The sequence below is a fragment of the Osmerus mordax genome, chromosome 13 (genome assembly GCF_038355195.1).
Source record: "Osmerus mordax isolate fOsmMor3 chromosome 13, fOsmMor3.pri, whole genome shotgun sequence".
Classification (NCBI taxonomy): domain Eukaryota; kingdom Metazoa; phylum Chordata; class Actinopteri; order Osmeriformes; family Osmeridae; genus Osmerus; species Osmerus mordax.
The window spans coordinates 15,805,776-15,823,331 of NC_090062.1; the positions used below are offsets into that span (position 1 = coordinate 15,805,776).

Here is a 17,556-nt window from a genome sequence, read left to right on the forward strand (position 1 = left end):
GCCCAGCCCCCGGGACCCCAGCTCCCTGCCCCCTCCAAGCCCTCCCCAGCCTGCCTCTCCTCTGGACCAGGGCAGTCATCACTTGTCTTGGAGTGACAGAGGATCAGGGACCTGGGTGTCAACAAACAAAACAAGGTTACCCCGGAAACGACCTTCAGTTCAAGTCCGACAACAGACCGGTGAACAGCATCGACAACAGCAACAAGACTGAACCAGGCAGAAAGAACAGGTTGCTACCACACCTGGAAAGCAGTGCCAGCTTCCTGGACCTGTGACCGTGCTGGCTGGTCCTGGTGCCCCCCCAGCCCCCCGTGGGTCGCTCCATCCTGCCAGCTGTTGCCCTGCTGGTCGCCCGGCGCTGGCGGGAGTTCCACTGTGGCACGACTGCGCGTGTGTGTGTTTGTGTGTGAGGAGCGAGCGCCGAAAACAGAACACTCCTTCCAGCCGTCACATCGCCTAATGGAGAGGGACGCTCTACAGGGCAATTAGAAGATTCAGTTAGGAGAGCCTGCCTCTGTGTGTGTGTGTGTGTGTGTGTGTGTTTGTTTGTGTGTGTAGTGTGTGTGTGTCATAAGTGTTCTGAGAAACTGCTGAAGCCCAGGCAGTGGAGACAGAGATGAGAGAGATTTTCTCTCCCTGCTCTGAGAACTGCAGTATGTAGCTATACAGAACATAATCAGATCCCTCATGAGACTGTACACTAACACACACACAACGCTTGATATATCCTTCTTCGTGGTCCGTGTGCTTTCTATGCACACATACTCACTCGGTGTAAACACTCTCACACACGTACAAATACACACACACACACTCTTTCTCTGCACCCATACGCACTTTGCACAAACACTCGCATACACACATGCACTTTACAAAACACACACAAAAACGCACGCACACACACACAAACACAATGTTGTGCGTGAGTTGTAAAACAGCCGTGGTTGTTCTAATGGTTGTGTGATGGAGGTCATGCTAGTATAGCATCAGCGCTGAGGTCTCCAGGGTCTACACCAGCTCTATAGGACCACCCTCAAATGCATTATAGATGCTCCAGTGTGTATTATGCCTCCACTCCGGCCAAAGAGCTGCCTCCACCTCAGCCCTGGACAGACAACCTCTCACAGGACAGGTTCTTCTCTGTGCTGTGAGTTCCACAAACATACAGGTGCCGTTTACCTGTTTCAGCCTCGGAGTAGAGACAGTATCTATGGCTGGAAGAGGGACACAGAAGCTGCAAAGCCTCTCACATGAGGAAGGGTTTCGTTTTGAGAGGTCCAGCGAGCAGCTCTGGTAATGGGGGTGTGTTAGTCATTATGCTGCAGCAGCACTCACATTAGTGAGCCAGATAGACAGGAAATACAGACATGGATCTCTGGTTGTAAGCTGGGCACATACCCCTCCCCTCTCTGGCTCTCTTTCTGGTTCTCTTTTCTCTCTCTCTCTTACTCTCTGACTTTCTTTCTATCTTTTGCTCTCACACACTCTCTCTCTCTCTCTATCTCTATCTCTCTCTCTCTCTCTCTCTCTCTCTCTCTCTCTCTCTCTCAAAGTCAATAGCAGCCCAGCCAGACCTGCTAGCAGTCCCTGTGTGTGTTCGCAGGTCTACTGCTCTGGTAGAAGGTCTCTTTTTATAGTCCCAGAAGGAGCCCCGTTCTCCTGCCTGGTGAGAGCAGAACTGCAGGGTGACCTGGACTTTCCTCTGACAAGAGCAGCTACTGAGGTCATGGCAGTCCCGGGCCACAGCAGAAAGACTGCTCTGTTTCAACACGTTGGGAAACAGGAGAGATGGAGGTAGCGAGACGTAAAGGTCAGCTTTTATAGGAAGGAGTGTCCGCCTGTAGATGTTCTAGCGAATGCACAGCAATGCGAGAGAATGAGGGACAGATGGAGACGGGGGGGGGGAGACAGAAGCGAGAGAGAGAGAGAGAGAGAGAGAGAGAGAGAGAGAGAGAGAGAGAGAGAGAGAGAGAGAGAGAGAGAGAGAGAGAGAGAGAGAGAGAGAGAGAGAGAGAGAGAGAGAGAGAGAGAGAGAGAGAGAAAAGGAGGGAGCGAGGGAAAGGTAGAGAGAGGGAAATAGAGAATTAGGGAGAGAGTTGCTGCGGTGAGTTGGCAATGCCGGCTAACAGAGTGTGATTGAGAGAGAGGGGGGTGGGGATGGAGGAGGCCCCAGCAGCCAGGGCAGAACCTGACAGAGTGTGTGTTGTTCTGTATTTACAGTTCTCCACCCCCGTGCTGTCTTAACGGAGGCCCGACCACCAGACCACGCCAGGACGCACTCAAGGCCTGGGAGCTGGGAGATCTTTAACCTGTGATGTTCACTTCAGTGTGTTGTGAAGTCGTGTTTCTGCCCAGTAGCAGCAGTGAGGCCGTCTCCCCCAGTGCTCTGTGGCCTGGGTCCCCGGCCTGTGGCCTGGGTCCCCGGCCTGTGGCCTGGGTCCCCGGCCTGTGGCGTTCCTGACCGCAGCGGCGCCCTGCATGGCATGCCTGCCCGTTTAGGGCAGAGAGGAAACCGTAGCCAGCCACCCCTGGTCCACTTGGCTATTTGTGTTTTAAAGACATCTTGGACTGGATACACGTGATGTCATTTGCCTTATAGAAGTGTGGTGTGTTTGTGTGTGTGTGTGTGTGTGTGTGTGCACCCAAAGGCCAACAAGTGCATCATTATACTGCTCTGGGACCAGTTGCATAAAACTGTTGCACAAGACATGTCGCATTATAAAAATATTGCTACATTATCATAACGATGTTGAAGTGCCCACTGTGGAAGTGGCTAACTGTGCTATGGATGTCTTCTGGATAAGTTGTTGCAGAATATGTCACCTAAACAAGTGTTGAATGTGTCTGTGAGTAATAAGGATATATTTTCATCAGCATGACTGTGAACCCAGTGTGCAGAGAGCTGAACCTGGGATGGAGGGACATGACTCACCATACTCCATGATCTTCACTGGGACCCAGCATCCCTGTGGTCCGACAGGCAACACCAGCGAACCCAGGGTTGTGTTTTGGTTGTCCAGAAAACTTCCGGTTGTGTTTCAATCGTCCAGCAAAACCCAGACTCGGGTTTTAGTTGTCCAGCAAACCAAGAGTGGCTTTCTGTTGTCCAGCAAAACAGGCTGGTGACTTTGTCATCCACTAATCCAGAGAGAGGTGATCAGCATCAAACATGAAGAGACACTCTCTACGTTTCTCTCCAAGCTGACCAGAGTTTCTCTCTTGACTCTCTGAGCTGACTGAAGCATTTACAAAAACCTCCCTCTCCGCCTCTCTCTCTCTCTCTCCTCCTTTTCTCTCCTCCTCCTCCTCTCCCTCTCCACTCTTCCCCCTCTCCCTCCTTTCCTCGAAGCCGGCTGGATTACACAAGAGACCGTCTCAGGGCACAGACCTCCAAATCATTGCCCTTTTCCTGTGAGGCAGTTCCAGGGAGGAAAACCCAGCTCTGGGTTTGGCCTGACCTCACACCTACTTCAACATCTCACAATACTGCAGTCTTTATGGGGTTCTGGGGGCGTGTGTGGAGGTGTGTACATGTGTTTGTGTGTGTGCATGTGTTTGCGTGTGTGTGTGTGTGTGCATGTGTTTGTGTGTGTGCATGTGTTTGCGTGTGTGTGTGTGTGTGTGTGTGCATGTGTTTGTGTGTGTGTGTGTGTGTGTGTGCATCAGCCAGCGGAGGGGGTATTCCTGCCCAGAGGATGAATAGGTTTTCTATGCCCCACATGTTCCAGTGCTCCTGCTTCCAACACTCCCACCCCCATTCGACCCCTCCACCCCTCCACCCCCCACCCCCCACCCCCCCCACCCCCCACGCACGCCAGACACACGACACAGCCACGCTGAGGACAGACAGTGGGGCAGTCTCGCCCATGTCCAAGAACATTGTGCCATGCAGGTCAGGTAGCACAGATGTGAAGTTCTACTTTGAGACAGCTGTTTCCTGGTTCTTTGGTGAGACCAAGTGTGGCTGTAGATGAAAGACAGAATAAGTCCTGATCCTGGTCATGGTCCTGGTCCTGGTGGTCCTGGTCCTGGTGGTCCTGGTGGTCCTGGTTCTGGTCCTGGACAGAACTTCTCTGTCATTCTATGAAGAAGATCCACAGATGAAGTCTTCACACAGAAACAAGGTAATTTATGGTAGAATTCATACTGTCCAAACAGGGATTACTGCTTGTCTGGGAAACTAGCCGACATGCACGCACGCACACACACACACACACACACACACACACACAAACACACACCCACACACACACACATACACACAGGATGCTCAGAGCCAGGATGAGGACCTTAAAGCAGTTTGTGTGAAGGAGAGCATGTGTGTGAATTACTTGTCACTGAGGTCTCCTTAACTAACAGAGCTGACACACACACACGCACACACGCATGCACACACAAGCACACAAACGCACTGTAACATTTTGGTCACATGACGGTGACAAACCACAGTAGAGAGTCTGCTTGCTGCAGGAATCTACAGAGAAAATAACTGAGGATCAACGACTGAAAATGAGAATAGATGGGAAGAGTACACCACCTATATTATAGACTCCAGTGGCTTGATTAAGGAATGTGACAATCTTAAGCACATACTGCCCCCTAGTGTGCCAGAGACTTCTCTGCACCAGATGACTTCCAAGACGTTGACCCGGTGTACTTCTGCCCTCCAGCAGGTGGAGCTATTGTGCACACTTCATGTCATGCCGTGTGTTCATAATAGAAGGAAGGATCGATGCTTGTATGAGAACCGTATCACGGCCTTAACACATTTACACATTCAGACACGGATTTGGAAAATATAACAGTGCGATAGATTCAGTCAGGATTTCAGTACGTGTTTTTAGTTAGTGAATTACATTTTTAAAAGATGTGATGAATGTTTAGCTGAGAGACTACATGATTCAGCAGTCTGTGCTTGGGTTGTGTATGTGCGTGTGTGCGTGTGTGCGTGTGTGCGTGTGTGTGTGTGTGTGTGCGTGTGTGTGTGTGTGTGTGCGTGTGTATGTGCGCGTGTGCGTGTGCGCGTGTGCGTGTGTGTGTGTGTGGAGGAAGTGGACCACACCTCAGGGGAAGGAACAGGACACAACATCCTCAGTAAACACCCTGGGAGCAAAATTCTCTATTTTTTCCCTTTCTCTCTTTCTTTCTCTCTCTCTAACTCTCTCTCTCTCTCTTCTTCAGTTGGCCTGGGGATCTCCTCTCTGTGTGTGAATATGTTCCCTCCCAGTTCCAGTTCTGGGCGGGTGTACAGGCAGGAGACCTGGGTGCAGTCTGCCTTATTTTTAAACAATAACATACTGCTCACTTTCTCTCTCCCTCTTTCCTTTTCTTCAATAATCTGAAAAATATCCCACACCACAGAGGTTTAGTACACGTCACACCCCCTGACCCCCCACATAGATCACACACAAAATGTACATGCACTTATGTACACACACACACTCCCTACAAACATACGATACACACACTGTGTACACACGCACACACACACACCTATGAGGGCAACACTGCTTTGATTTTGTTCATGTATTTCCTTGTCCGTCATGAACAGGTTCTGTTATGGAGCGTTTACTGTGCATTGTCAGAGGTAATGTTCTAGAACGATAAGGGAGCGTTCTCACAGGTCACGTTCTAGTGCGTTTAGTGAGCGTTGTCATAGGTAACGTTCTAGAGCGTTTAGTGAGCGTCGTCATAGGTAACGTTCCTCAGGGATGTGAGACAGAGAGGAAGGCTGAGTCTGGGCTGGGAAGGATGACATCACACCCTGAGAATGTTCCCAGAAGAGAGAGGGATACTGCTGGTTCAGATTAGACTTCTTCACTCACACACACACACACACACGTCTAAAAATGCACTCAGTCACTTGTAATGCAAATGTATTGTTTTGCCTCCTCCCGGTTCTGTCCAGACTGGTGACTTCATGTGACCTACTGACCTCCAACTTGTCTTCGTTCAGACATGTACCTCACACAGTACCTTGCAGCAGCACAGAACACTCTAGAACAGCACACAGTGAGACTGGACCTTGTCGCAGAGAACACAAAACGTTCTATCAAATCTGAATCATATGCTTATGTTCAGTATTCCAACATGAGCTATACAGAATAATGAAGTGCAAGCCAAGAGGAAACTCGCCATTCAAGTCTTACTAGATATTTGAATCCTCACTTTTTCAAACGTTGACATAAGCTACGTAACTGTGTTACGTGTTGCTGTTAAGCGTGTGTGACAAAGGTCGGTGTGGGGACTTCTAATAAAATGTTGCTCTTCCTGTTCGTGCTCTGCTGGCTTCAACATCAGCCACTCGTCACCTGGAGGAAGCAGAGCTTAAAAAACAACTTCTGATTCGACCCCACTGGCAGACAAAGGTATAAGGGTAGTTAACAGCTGTGGGAAAACCTAAACACACACACACACATTCCGAAGCCTAATAAATAATGGCGTAAAGTGCAGTGTGTGTTCTGTATTGTCAGAACCACAGGTGGTTCTGGGCTTGGTGCTGGAGGTGAGTGAAGGCTACATCCTCACCCCCTGCTCTGTGTGTGTGTGTGTGTGTGTGTCTTCCTGTGGGTCCTCAGGCAGACAATAGAAAGCTGGGTGAGGCTGTCCCGGTTTGGGACAGGACACAGGGAAGGCTGTGTGTGTGTTTGTTTGAGGGTGGGTTGAATGAGTCTGTAACGATGAAGGAATATTCTGTTCAAGCAGTTGGACGGTGTTCACTCAGGCTCACACATCCACTGATGCTGGGTGTGTGGGAGAGAGAGAGAGAGAGAGAGAGAGAGAGAGAGAGAGAGAGAGAGAGAGAGAGAGAGAGAGAGAGAGAGAGAGAGACAGACAGAGAGAGAGAGCATGAGACAACACAAAGAGGCTTCTGTCTCAGCACAGACACAAGAAGGGCCAGACCTGGTTAGGGAGAGAGGTCAAAGTTCCCCAACATGTGCTACAGACTCTCACCGTGGGCCAAACGGGGGGAGGGGCTGGGAGCCAAAACTGAATTTGAGTGACAGCCAACTTTCCACATTCTGTGGGTTCAATCAGGAGTGTTTTTCTTTCTTCGGCAAGCAGATGGCTGGATGGAGAACACGATGGTCAGCTGCACCTCCTGCCAGGGCTCAGGACAGACCGATCAGTCTCACAGCTCTCAAACACACCCGGATGATAACAATGAACAACAGTGAGTATGTAGCTACAGCAATCACCTCAGTACTGACCTCCCCGTCAGTAGACTGCCCAGTAGGAGCTGTGTCTGTAGCTGCTGGAGAGCCACGACACTCTGAAGCCACAGCCGTGTTGCTATGACCACCGCTGGGATCCGTTAGAGAGCTGGCTCCAGGCTTCAACCCCCCCCCCCCCCAACGACTAACCGTTCACAAGGATGAAGTCATTCACACGAGTGTGTCAAAGAAAGCGAGGGAGGGCGGAGAGGAAATACAGGTCCAGCGAACAAGCATGAGAGCGAGTGTAGGTTTGTGTCTGACTTTGGGAAGGGGAGAGAAAGGGTGGTGAGGAGCAGAGGCTGGGGGGCTGGGGGGGGGGCAGTGTTGTGACCGGGTACAAGATATCAGTCCTCAGAGTGCCTGTCACTCAACCACAGGTTTTCAAGGGGACAACACACTGGGCCAACTGCTGAGGTGTCATGTTGATCCTCTGACAGGCTGGGAGCGGCCGGGCAGTGATGGTGTAACTGACCCAGACAAAGCGCCTGTTACTGTTCCTGAACACCTCTCCTTAAACAATCAAGGAAGCAGAAACACTGATGGTAAATGTACTGTATTTCACACGTGATACTGTGACACACAGCTACTGGGTCTCTCTGAGCTTCCTGGTAATGAGAGCTGCATTAGGAGACAGCTGCTGTGGACCAATCACAGCATCACGCGATCAGGGTGACATCAATAATGCAGAGGGTGTCAGCTGGCTAGCTGTTACAGAGTCTGGTTACCACGCACCTGCAGATCTCCCTGGTTACCACACACCTGTAGGTCTAACCTGTCAAACTGGTTACCACGCACCTATACGTATACCTACCCTGTCAATCTTGTTACCACGCACCTGCAGGCCACACAGGACTTTGTGAATCTGTGAACATGAACAACGTGGCTGAGAAACAGGAAATGATGCGTCGCCTCTCCAGGAGGCTGGTCTCCCTGAGGGGAGTGATGTCATCACCGAGGGGAGGGGAGGCTCCCGAGGATGGGGGCTGCAGCGCTTCCCTCCTCGGGCAGGAAATGGGCGACGTCTCGTTTAAAAATGATGACTGTGACATGCCTGGCTGTAAAGGAAGTGACTCCTGATAGCAGGACTGTTGGTTTCCTGTTGTGGACCAACACGCTTGACCAGAGTGAGGACAGGCAGGAGAGCTGGAGGGTACTGGGTCACAGAGGGGAGAACAATGCAACCCACATGCTGAGAAAGACCGCCTAGTGACAGAAATAAGCTGTTTGAAATCACAACAGAGCAGAAGATCTGACAGAAGATATTCTGCGGGACAGTGTTTTCCATTTTAGTCAAGCAAAACACCTGGGAGGGGTGACTGCAGAACCTGACAGATTTCTAATGCAAAACAGGCTGACCTGCAATCAGCTCGGTGTTCACTGGGGATTCAGACAGTCAGAAGCAGAAGGCAGGACATCCTATGTAATAACCTTTCATTAAAGCAGGATTTGTGCATTGAGCGTCAGCTGAAATCTCTGGCTTATGGGCTTGTGTGTGGGCTGGGCTGGAGACCATGGAGGAGGTGGTGGTATGGATGTGGGTTGTGAGGCTTGAATGGGGATCTGGGACTTCAAGCACAACTCTGGACTGAGCTGAAGGCGTCGCCAGGCTTATCTGAGATAACAAGTGGAAAGGATCAGGGCCTCAGAAGTCGATACACAGAACCTCCAAGGACATCTTCAAAGGGACGTGCCCAGATGAACCTGGCTCACAAGATAACAGCACAAGCCTCATCTCATTCACCATGAGAAACTTTCATTTAGTCTATTACAGAATTGTTCACTATAGCGGTGTGTACCATCTTAGATAATGTTGTTCCAGGTTTGTTATTGTACATACATGATCAGTTTCTGATACACAGATACTCATGGAGCGAGTCATTATTATTATGGTCGAACTACACAGCTACACACTTTCCCAGAACAGCCTGATGCATTCAGACAGCAGCATGTATGAGAAACAACATTTTTTTAATATTTGAAATAAATACTCCGTTACATGCATGATCAAAACACATTACAAATACTATGGTAAGTCTGGTAAATAGTGTAAAACCAAAGGCACACACTCACAGCAGCTTTTACCCAATTAGAATTCACACAATGAAACACAAGCATCGCTACTCTCTTCCCACTCTTACTAAGCACATGTACTCCTACAGATCACCTAGGCAACGCTCACACACAGAGGATACATCCATAGTCACGTCTGTCGTTTTCACCATAGCGGAAAACTGAGGTAAACTTTACAGGTTTTGAGATCACTGTTGTTGTTCTTTTAGTAGAGGGTGAGCAGGTGAGCGAGGAGTGGGGCTGGAGTACAGGCTGTCAGTTCCTTCTGAGGTTCCAGACGCATCCAGCGCGGCCAAAACCTCGACGCGATCGTCTCTGAGCTCGGCGAATCTCCCGAAGCTCTCCTCATTCACAGAACAGACTGAACAGGCCCTGTCTGAACCTGGGCATGCTGAACGCACAGGCCAAAACCCAGTGAGTATCTCACTTCATGCGGGTTGATGCGGTAACTGTTGAGGAAACTAATTCACAGGATGGGAGTTGACGGGGGGCAGGGCCCGGGGGGACGAGCGCTGCCTCAGCGCCTGGGACAGCAGCGTGCATCCGTCCGACACCGCGCACGCCGAGTTACGCAAGCGCTCTCGGTAGTCAGCCATCTTGGCGCTGCTCTCGGGATGCTGGGATACGTCCCGGAGACCCTGGGTGAGGAGCACGCAGGCCGACACCACGCTCATGGCGCCCCCCAACACTGCCGTCTGCACCCCCTTCCCCTCGGGGGAGATGGTGGCGGCCCGGCCCAGGAACTGGGGCTCCGTGGCGAAGCCCACCAGGGCGTTGACGGCCTGGACCAGCGCGGCGCTGAACAGGACGCAGCGGTTGCGAGTCAGCTCGCTGGGCTGGGTCTTCACCTCTCGGACGCACGCCAGGAAGGCGGTGCCACTCGTGCTCATGCTCTTCACGCTCAGCTTGAACTGCTCCTTGGCGAAGCGGTCCTTGGTCCTCTCGCTGGCCAGGCTGGAGGCGTCCGTCAGGGTCTTCAGGTTCCTGGAGATGTTCTGGGAGAGCTCCAGGAGGAGCTGGGGGGTGAGGTCCGCCAGGGCCGTGACTCGGAGCGTGCCGCAGCTCTGCTCCACCTCGTGCCGGCAGCGCGTCACCTTGTAGCGCTCCACCAGGCCGGCCAGGCAGGGCTGCGAGCCCGGAGTCTCCACCGCCGCCAGGTAGGCGGCGTGGGCGGAGCACTCAGTCAAGGACACCACCAGGTCCCCCATCTCCAGCAGGCGGTCGCCCACCTCGGTGAAACGGCCCATGTTCAGCTGGCTCTGGATGTCGTGGGTGAGGATGGAGAGCTCCTTGGTCCGGGCGATCACAGTGTCCCGGCACTGCTCGAAGGTCTCGGCCACCGACAGGCCCTCGGAGGTGATCACCGGCCGGGTCTCGCTGGAGAGCAGGAGGAGGTCGGCCACCAGCTGCACCTTGCCCTTGCACGTGTCACAGATGGAGGACAGCTTCCTCCTCTGCTGGAGGCTGCCGCTGGGGCTGTTGACGGATCCTTCGCTAGCTGACTTCCCAGAGCCACTGCTAGCCATAATACAGGTCTGTAGCTACTCCTGTCTGGGTCTGGGTTGTAGACTGATCTATGTGGCCGAACACCCCATTGTATATCTAAGACATTTTATACTACGTTCAAATATATCCCCGCACCTCTTTTACAAAGTCTAAAGAGTTGAAACTGGCCAAACAGTCTTCCTTAAAGTCCTTCAGAGTAAGTGATATCCACTGTAATGAGCAAGAACATATTCTGAAAAAGCACAGGACATTTCCAAAGTCAATATTTGATGAGATCAAAATCGTGATGACCGTGTCAAGGTGTTAAATCAATCACCTATGAATGTTCAGAGTTGAAATCATTTCTAACTGTGACCATTCAACCATGTATACAGAGGTGACACCAAATATCAAAATAGATTAAAATCCCTTCAAAAGATAACTTTAAATGTATCAGTGTTCATAACATATTCGTTTGCATGTTTACAGTTAAATTAAATGCCCTGAATGTTTCCTTCAGAATTCAACCCTTGGCTACCTCGTACATTCACAGGTTGCTGTATTAAGTACTGTACTGGTCGAAATCACACACTGCGGTGCCAACAATGTGCCTTACTTTAGTGCAGACTTAAAATAAAAAATAAAAAACTTAGATATACTCTAAAATTGTAATTACATCCAATATTCGAGTTTACAAGGTACAAATATTAAGACGTTGTTTTATGTTACACCTTCACCAAACGATACAACTCTAGATCACCTCCTCGCTTTGGGGCAGGATATAACTTCACCTAATAGTTACCTGATCTGATTCTAATAAGTTTGACCACCCTAGCTTGGCTGGGAGACAGGCTCGTGCCTGTTTTGAAAAGGGCACCACCGGGGCAGTTCCGTTCGACCTCTCCTGGAGCGTGCGCCACTTCAGCATCATCATTCCATGAGTCTTCCCAAATAAAAGCCTTCAAAAGAGCAACAAGCCCGCGGTAACGGCCCTCGAGAGACTTTCAACCTTTTCTTTTTCATACACAATCCCGTCACAGAAACTAGTTCCTTGGGCAGGTTTGATTCCAACGGCATATCTATTGTCCATGCGCCCCTTTTAGCAAAACGCGGGGAGTGAACGCGTAGTCCAGCATATCCTGCATCCTTGTGGGTTTGCTACCCATAGCAGTCATATCCCTATTGAACTGTGGCCATAACTCGTAGCAACTCGTCTTTCACTTTCACAGTAGATCATAAAAAGGCACCCGGACAGAAGAAGTCGTGTTTCCAAACTGAAAGTCGTTTTTGAGCTCCAGCTACATCTTCTGTGCTATCAGGAAACGGAGAGGGTGTGGTCGCACTTGAACGGCTTCACTGTAGCGAAGTAGCAACACGGCGAAGCAAGGGGATAGCTTTCCGCTGAAAAAAATATATAACTTTAGAATTTGTTTACGTGTAAATTCACGCTCCAGGTCATATTCCCATGAGTGTTACGTAAAGATCTTATAGTCAAATGTGAATTCACAGCTGTTCCAGGTTCGTATTATGTTTCCTGAAGAGTTGTGTGGTACGAGTTTCAGGGCAGACCGATCCCTCTGCCATGAGACGTCTCTTCCCGAGGCCCCGACGTGGGTGCATTCGACTACCGGTGTAAGGGCAAAGTTACACCCAAAACGCAGTTCTCAAAAAGGATCGACAACACATTCTCCATTTTAACCGGCGTCTCTCTCAATAACGTAACTGCCCATGAACAATCCAGGCGGGCGATACTCGCGGAAACATGCGTTATGGATATTAAAAACAAAAAAAAACTATTCAGTACGGACTTCCAGCCAGCTGTTGGAGCTTACATGAGCGGCGCCTCGCTTTACACTTAGACCACGATTTTGTGTTTCACGTTTCCGCGCACGTTTACTGTCTTTCAACCAATTTAAAGCGACAATAATAGCGATAGCCTATGAAAAAGTTACAACTGTTAAATTTGTTTTATCTGTAGGCCTATATATATATGTTGCAAAGTCTAGCCTAAGGTTATTCTGCAACGATTATTTTATTTGTAAAATAAAATAGTAATTGTACAACAAAACTAAATTCTATCATACAGTTGCCTGATGCTGTTAAATATTTACTTTAGGCTTTTCAATAGCCTAACTACTAACCCATTGCTAGGATGTAGACCTATGCCTGCTCATGTCAATAGATAAATAGAAAAAACATTAATACAAATATTCACCCCACCGCCTGAATCTCAGGTCTGTTAAGTATGAGAAACGCAACATTAACTGTGGGCAGTGAAATCAGACACCGCTCCATTTTAATGTGCATGACGTCAACAGGCCTGTCCAGTGAGCGAGGACGCTGTGAATAGGAGGGAGCCAATCCCACAGCAGAGAAAAACTTCACTTCCCAGCTCTTTTCCTTAATCGGTAAAGGATGTATGTTAAATTGTGCTCTCACACAGATGAACTACAAGTAGGCCTAAATTATAGCCTAATAATCCCTGTAGACTAGCAACACTTTATATATCTGACGCCTTTATCAAAAGTGGCGGATGGTCAGTAGCCTAGAAGTTCCAGGATCAGAAATGCATAGTCTAGTTTGTCGGTGGTCAGTCGGGGAACTGTCTGTATTTCCTAGCCGCATCCCAAAATAACCACATCTAAACTAACTGGCGCGGTGATCAAACATGATGGCTACAGTGTTCTATAATACTACAATAAAACACTGTAATAGCATCTTAATTGCTTAAGTATCATCTCGATTAGCTACCTGATTAATAAAGGATGAATACTAACTGCAATAAAAACATCTAAATTCCTCGACTAGTCTTACAATGACGTTTCGACTGGGCCTATAGTAGTACATTCACATTTAGCAGACGCTCTTATCCAGAGCGACTTACAGTAGGTACAGGGACATCCACCCAAGTAGGGTGAAGTGCCTTGCCCAAGAACACAACGTCATTTTGCACGGCCGGGAATCGAACTGGCAGATTACTAGCCCGATTCCCTAACCGCTCAGCCACCTGACTCCCATAGTACCAGAGAATGTTTAATATGCATGTATAATATCCTTAAACAGGCTCTGGTAGTACCCTACCTAGGATAATGCAGTAGTAGCCTACAGTGCAGCAGTAACAAAGTGCAATATCAACTAGCCAATTTGTGAGTGAAGACAGATGGTTTTACAGGGTTGCAAATAAGTGCAGCTAATGTACAAAATCGTAGGTATCAAGGAAGTGATCTGTTAACTACTGCTTTCGATGCCCTTAGCTTAGTCCAATAACATCAACAGAAGTGGTAAAGGCGTGACAAAAAATAAGCGTATCCACCAACATCGCCTTAAACTAGACATAAACTTGACCCAAACATGTCTGGGTGTTCGCGTTTCTTGGAAGCATATACCGCTCGCTTTTACCACAAGTTTGCACTGTCAGTTTTACTCACAGCTGCACAGGGCCCAGTGCCAGACAGTGGGTGGAGTTGGCAGCAAAGGAAGCTCCGAAATTGGGCCCGTCTCCACGACTCCCCTGACCTCATTCTACCGTAGGACTGCAGCAGGCACCGGGGGAATCCACGGAGGGTTTGCTTACATTCAGCCGCAGATGGCATATTTCCCATTTCCAATAGGCCTATCTTATTCTATTTGTTTGTAGATCAATATAGACTATGCATTTTTGTTGTTGTATGGGAACATATATATTTGCATTGGGCTAATAATAGTAGGTTTCTCACATTTTGAGCCAAATAAAGTGACAAGCGCTGTGAGTAGTCATTTGTGCCTCATTTGCCCGTTATAACCTCAAACATATTTTCTAGAAACGCCTTCTTCTGACGTTTCGAGGCGCTGTTATTTCTACCAATCAGCGTGCACCATCTGTAAGCATGGCGTCGGACTTCAGATGGAGATGTACTGTGCTGTTGCTCTCTGTGTGTTTGATCAGCATTTTAGCCGCGGATAGTAAAAACAACAAGCCCAAGAAGAAAAAAGATATTCGGGATTACAATGACGCGGATATGGCAAGGCTTCTTGAGGAATGGGAGGTAGGCAAATTTGAGTTTAAAGCTTTACCCCCTCGTTAGCAAACCAAGCTAACTCACTTAGCTAGCTTGTTAGCCAATACTACTAGCTGCTGCAACACTACCTCCACGACGAAATACGTCGTGGAGGTAGTGTTAACTAACTAACAAAAGTATATAACCACCAGAAGGAGTAGCTATTGCGGATAGGAAACTACGGTTCTCTCGGAACTGATGGAATGCTTGCTCCACAGAAAGATGACGATATCGAGGAAGGAGACCTTCCAGAACACAAGAGGTCCTCACCGCCGATTGACTTCAACAAGGTAGACCCTTCCAAGCCCGAAGAGCTGCTGAAGATGTCTAAGAAGGGAAAGACCTTGATGGTGTTCGCCACCGTGTCAGGAGACCCCACCGAGAAAGAGACGGAGGAGATCACCAGCCTCTGGCAGGGAAGCCTTTTCAACGCCAACTTTGACATTCAGAGGCAAGTTTTCGTACGCAAAGTACCTAATGATGTGTCCAGTGGTTCTCCAACGGGTGGAATCCTGTTTTTATTTGATTCCCCTCAAAATATCATTGTCAAAGGGGGCCTGACTGAAACAAAATTAAGAATCCCTTGGTTTTGCTTAAAGCAACACAAACAATCAAGGAAACTAGTTAACATTAGGAAAACTAGTTAACAACAGCATTGGTCTCAGGTCTGCATTGATTCTCTCACTATAACCTCTCATTTGAATGATACTGCATGTCTTCTGACATTCATGTCCTCTCCCTACCCCCAACCCCAGGTTCGTCGTGGGCTCCAACAGAGCCATCTTCATGCTGCGTGATGGCAGCTTCGCCTGGGAGGTCAAAGACTTCCTCATCTCCCAGGACCGCTGTGCCGACGTCACTGTGGAGGGCCAGGTGTTCCCTGGGAAGGCCGCCAAGAAAGAAGACGGAAAAGCAAAGGTGCAAAACGAAGTAAATGTGAAGAAGAACAAGAAGAACAAGAAGAACGAGGGGGCGAAACCGGACTTGGAGGGAAACAGGTCCAACAAGCAGGAGCTGTGATGGTCAGAACAACCCAGAAACAAGATGTTCCCCGTCACCCCTGAAGACTGAGAGCCTCGGTGTGACCTGGATTCTGGCTGTTCCTCTCTGACTCTGGTCAGCATCCTCCATGTTACGTGCACCTATTAGAGACCCAGACCTGCATCTTCAAAGCAGTTGAGGTTAAAGGGGGAAATGCTGATCCCAAGTCAGTTTTACGACTCTGAGATCGTTGCTTCCTGTCGGAGTGAGGGTCAGACAGATCTATGAGCACATGTTGTAGCTCTGAGGTTTACTGTGTTTTTGCTGAGTTTCAAGTTCTATGTTTTTTTTGTTTTGTTTTTTTACTGCTGAGTTTTAACCAAGCCACCGTTTGGTTAATGTTCAATTTGATCATCCATCCCTACGTGAATGTATAACTCGTTTATGTCTAGTAAACTAAGGCCCAGTTTCCCAGACATGTACTAAGCTAGTCCTAAAGTAAGAGAACAATTCAATGAAGATCTCTATTGAAAACGTGTTTAGTCTAGGACGAGTCTTAACCCATGTCTGGGAAACTGGGCCTTAAAGAACTATACATTTTCCAAACCCAATTTAGGATTTATGACGTTTTCATACTTGTGCCAAAATAGTTTTCTGTTCTTGTGAATATTGTACTGAATGGACAAATACAGAATTGTATCTCAGATGACTTGATTGTGTTATGCTTATATAACTATCTGATAATTTACCCTATTCCCAATACTATCAGCATCACAGCATCATTTGTTGTGCTCTTTTTTTTATTTTTATTGATTTCCACCAAATAAACTGTTGGAGTTCCACCTTGCCTCAGAAAGCTACAGTTTGGTGCACAACTTTGTCTAACTTCCTGATTTTACACTTTCACTCTTTGTTGTCCAAGTGACTTCACAACATTTCCCGGAGGTGAGATGTTTGTGAGAATACATTCAGCTTGAAAGCAGGCTGGAATATACAGTATGTAATGTCACCACTGGTTAACTCCAGCAGACATGAACAAATCTGCACATCCCTCCTGCCAACATCCCACTGCCTTCTGGGATACCAGCTTGACATGTTTCACAAATACAGTGTGATGGGTGTGAATATAGTATAGGGGCTGCTCTGTTTTGTAAATGCTTCCTGAGACCTTTGAGATCCAGCCAGTCTTGATGCGGGCCTTTTCTGAAGTTTCAACCCAGACTAAGGGTATTTTCTCACCTGGGGTAGATGACTCCAGACTCGCCCCCAGCCTGCCAGCAGTGTCTGTAATTTAGAAGCCAAAAAGAGAAATAGAGGAAGATGACGCCTGTGAGACCTGAATGAAACTTATCAGGGACCTCTAGGGTCGCTGTAATACTTTTACATTTAGTCATTTAGCAGACACTCTTATCCAGAGCGACTTACAGTAAATACAGGGACATTCCCCCGAGACAAGTAGGGTGAAGTGCCTTGCCCAAGGACACAACGTCATTTTGCACAGCCGGGAATCGAAATGGCAACCTTCAGATTACTAGCCCGATTCCCTAACCGCTCAGCCACCTGACTCCACTAATACTTCATCATACGATGACACCATCTGGCAAACAGTTTACGCACACATACTCTCGTCCCTTTTGTAACTTGAAAGGAATTATCAGCAAACTCATTCCAGGTGTTGTCAGTGTTGTGGTGATGTTCTGATGGAGAACATTGAAGACTTACATGGTAAATTCCCTCTGGAAGCAGAAACTGCTTTTGAAATGGCA

At 48.5% G+C, this 17,556-nt stretch overlaps 2 protein-coding genes across 2 annotated transcripts; one reads left to right on the plus strand and one right to left on the minus strand.

Annotated features, from left to right (window-relative positions):
• Positions 1-9,166: 9,166 nt before the first annotated feature.
• Positions 9,167-12,999, minus strand: tlnrd1 (talin rod domain containing 1). Its single transcript, XM_067249600.1, has one exon. It carries the CDS (start codon positions 10,811-10,813, stop codon positions 9,749-9,751), a length of 1,065 nt encoding a protein of 354 aa, XP_067105701.1. The 5' UTR covers positions 10,814-12,999; the 3' UTR covers positions 9,167-9,748.
• A 1,552-nt stretch (positions 13,000-14,551) lies between these two features.
• Positions 14,552-16,644, plus strand: mesd (mesoderm development LRP chaperone). The gene is made up of 3 exons (XM_067249179.1): positions 14,552-14,797; positions 15,028-15,260; positions 15,565-16,644. Exons 1-3 carry the CDS (start codon positions 14,639-14,641, stop codon positions 15,827-15,829), a joined length of 657 nt encoding a protein of 218 aa, XP_067105280.1. The 5' UTR covers positions 14,552-14,638; the 3' UTR covers positions 15,830-16,644.
• Positions 16,645-17,556: the final 912 nt, after the last annotated feature.

Coding starts and splice junctions, on each gene's coding strand:
- tlnrd1 (XM_067249600.1), bottom strand. CDS start 10,813: ATGGCTAGCAGTGGCTCTGGGAAGTCAGCTAGCGAAGGATCCGTCAAC.
- mesd (XM_067249179.1), top strand. CDS start 14,639: ATGGCGTCGGACTTCAGATGGAGATGTACTGTGCTGTTGCTCTCTGTG. Junction 14,798..15,027: donor GGCTTCTTGAGGAATGGGAG/GTAGGCAAATTT, acceptor CTTGCTCCACAG/AAAGATGACGATATCGAGGA. Junction 15,261..15,564: donor GCCAACTTTGACATTCAGAG/GCAAGTTTTCGT, acceptor CCCCAACCCCAG/GTTCGTCGTGGGCTCCAACA.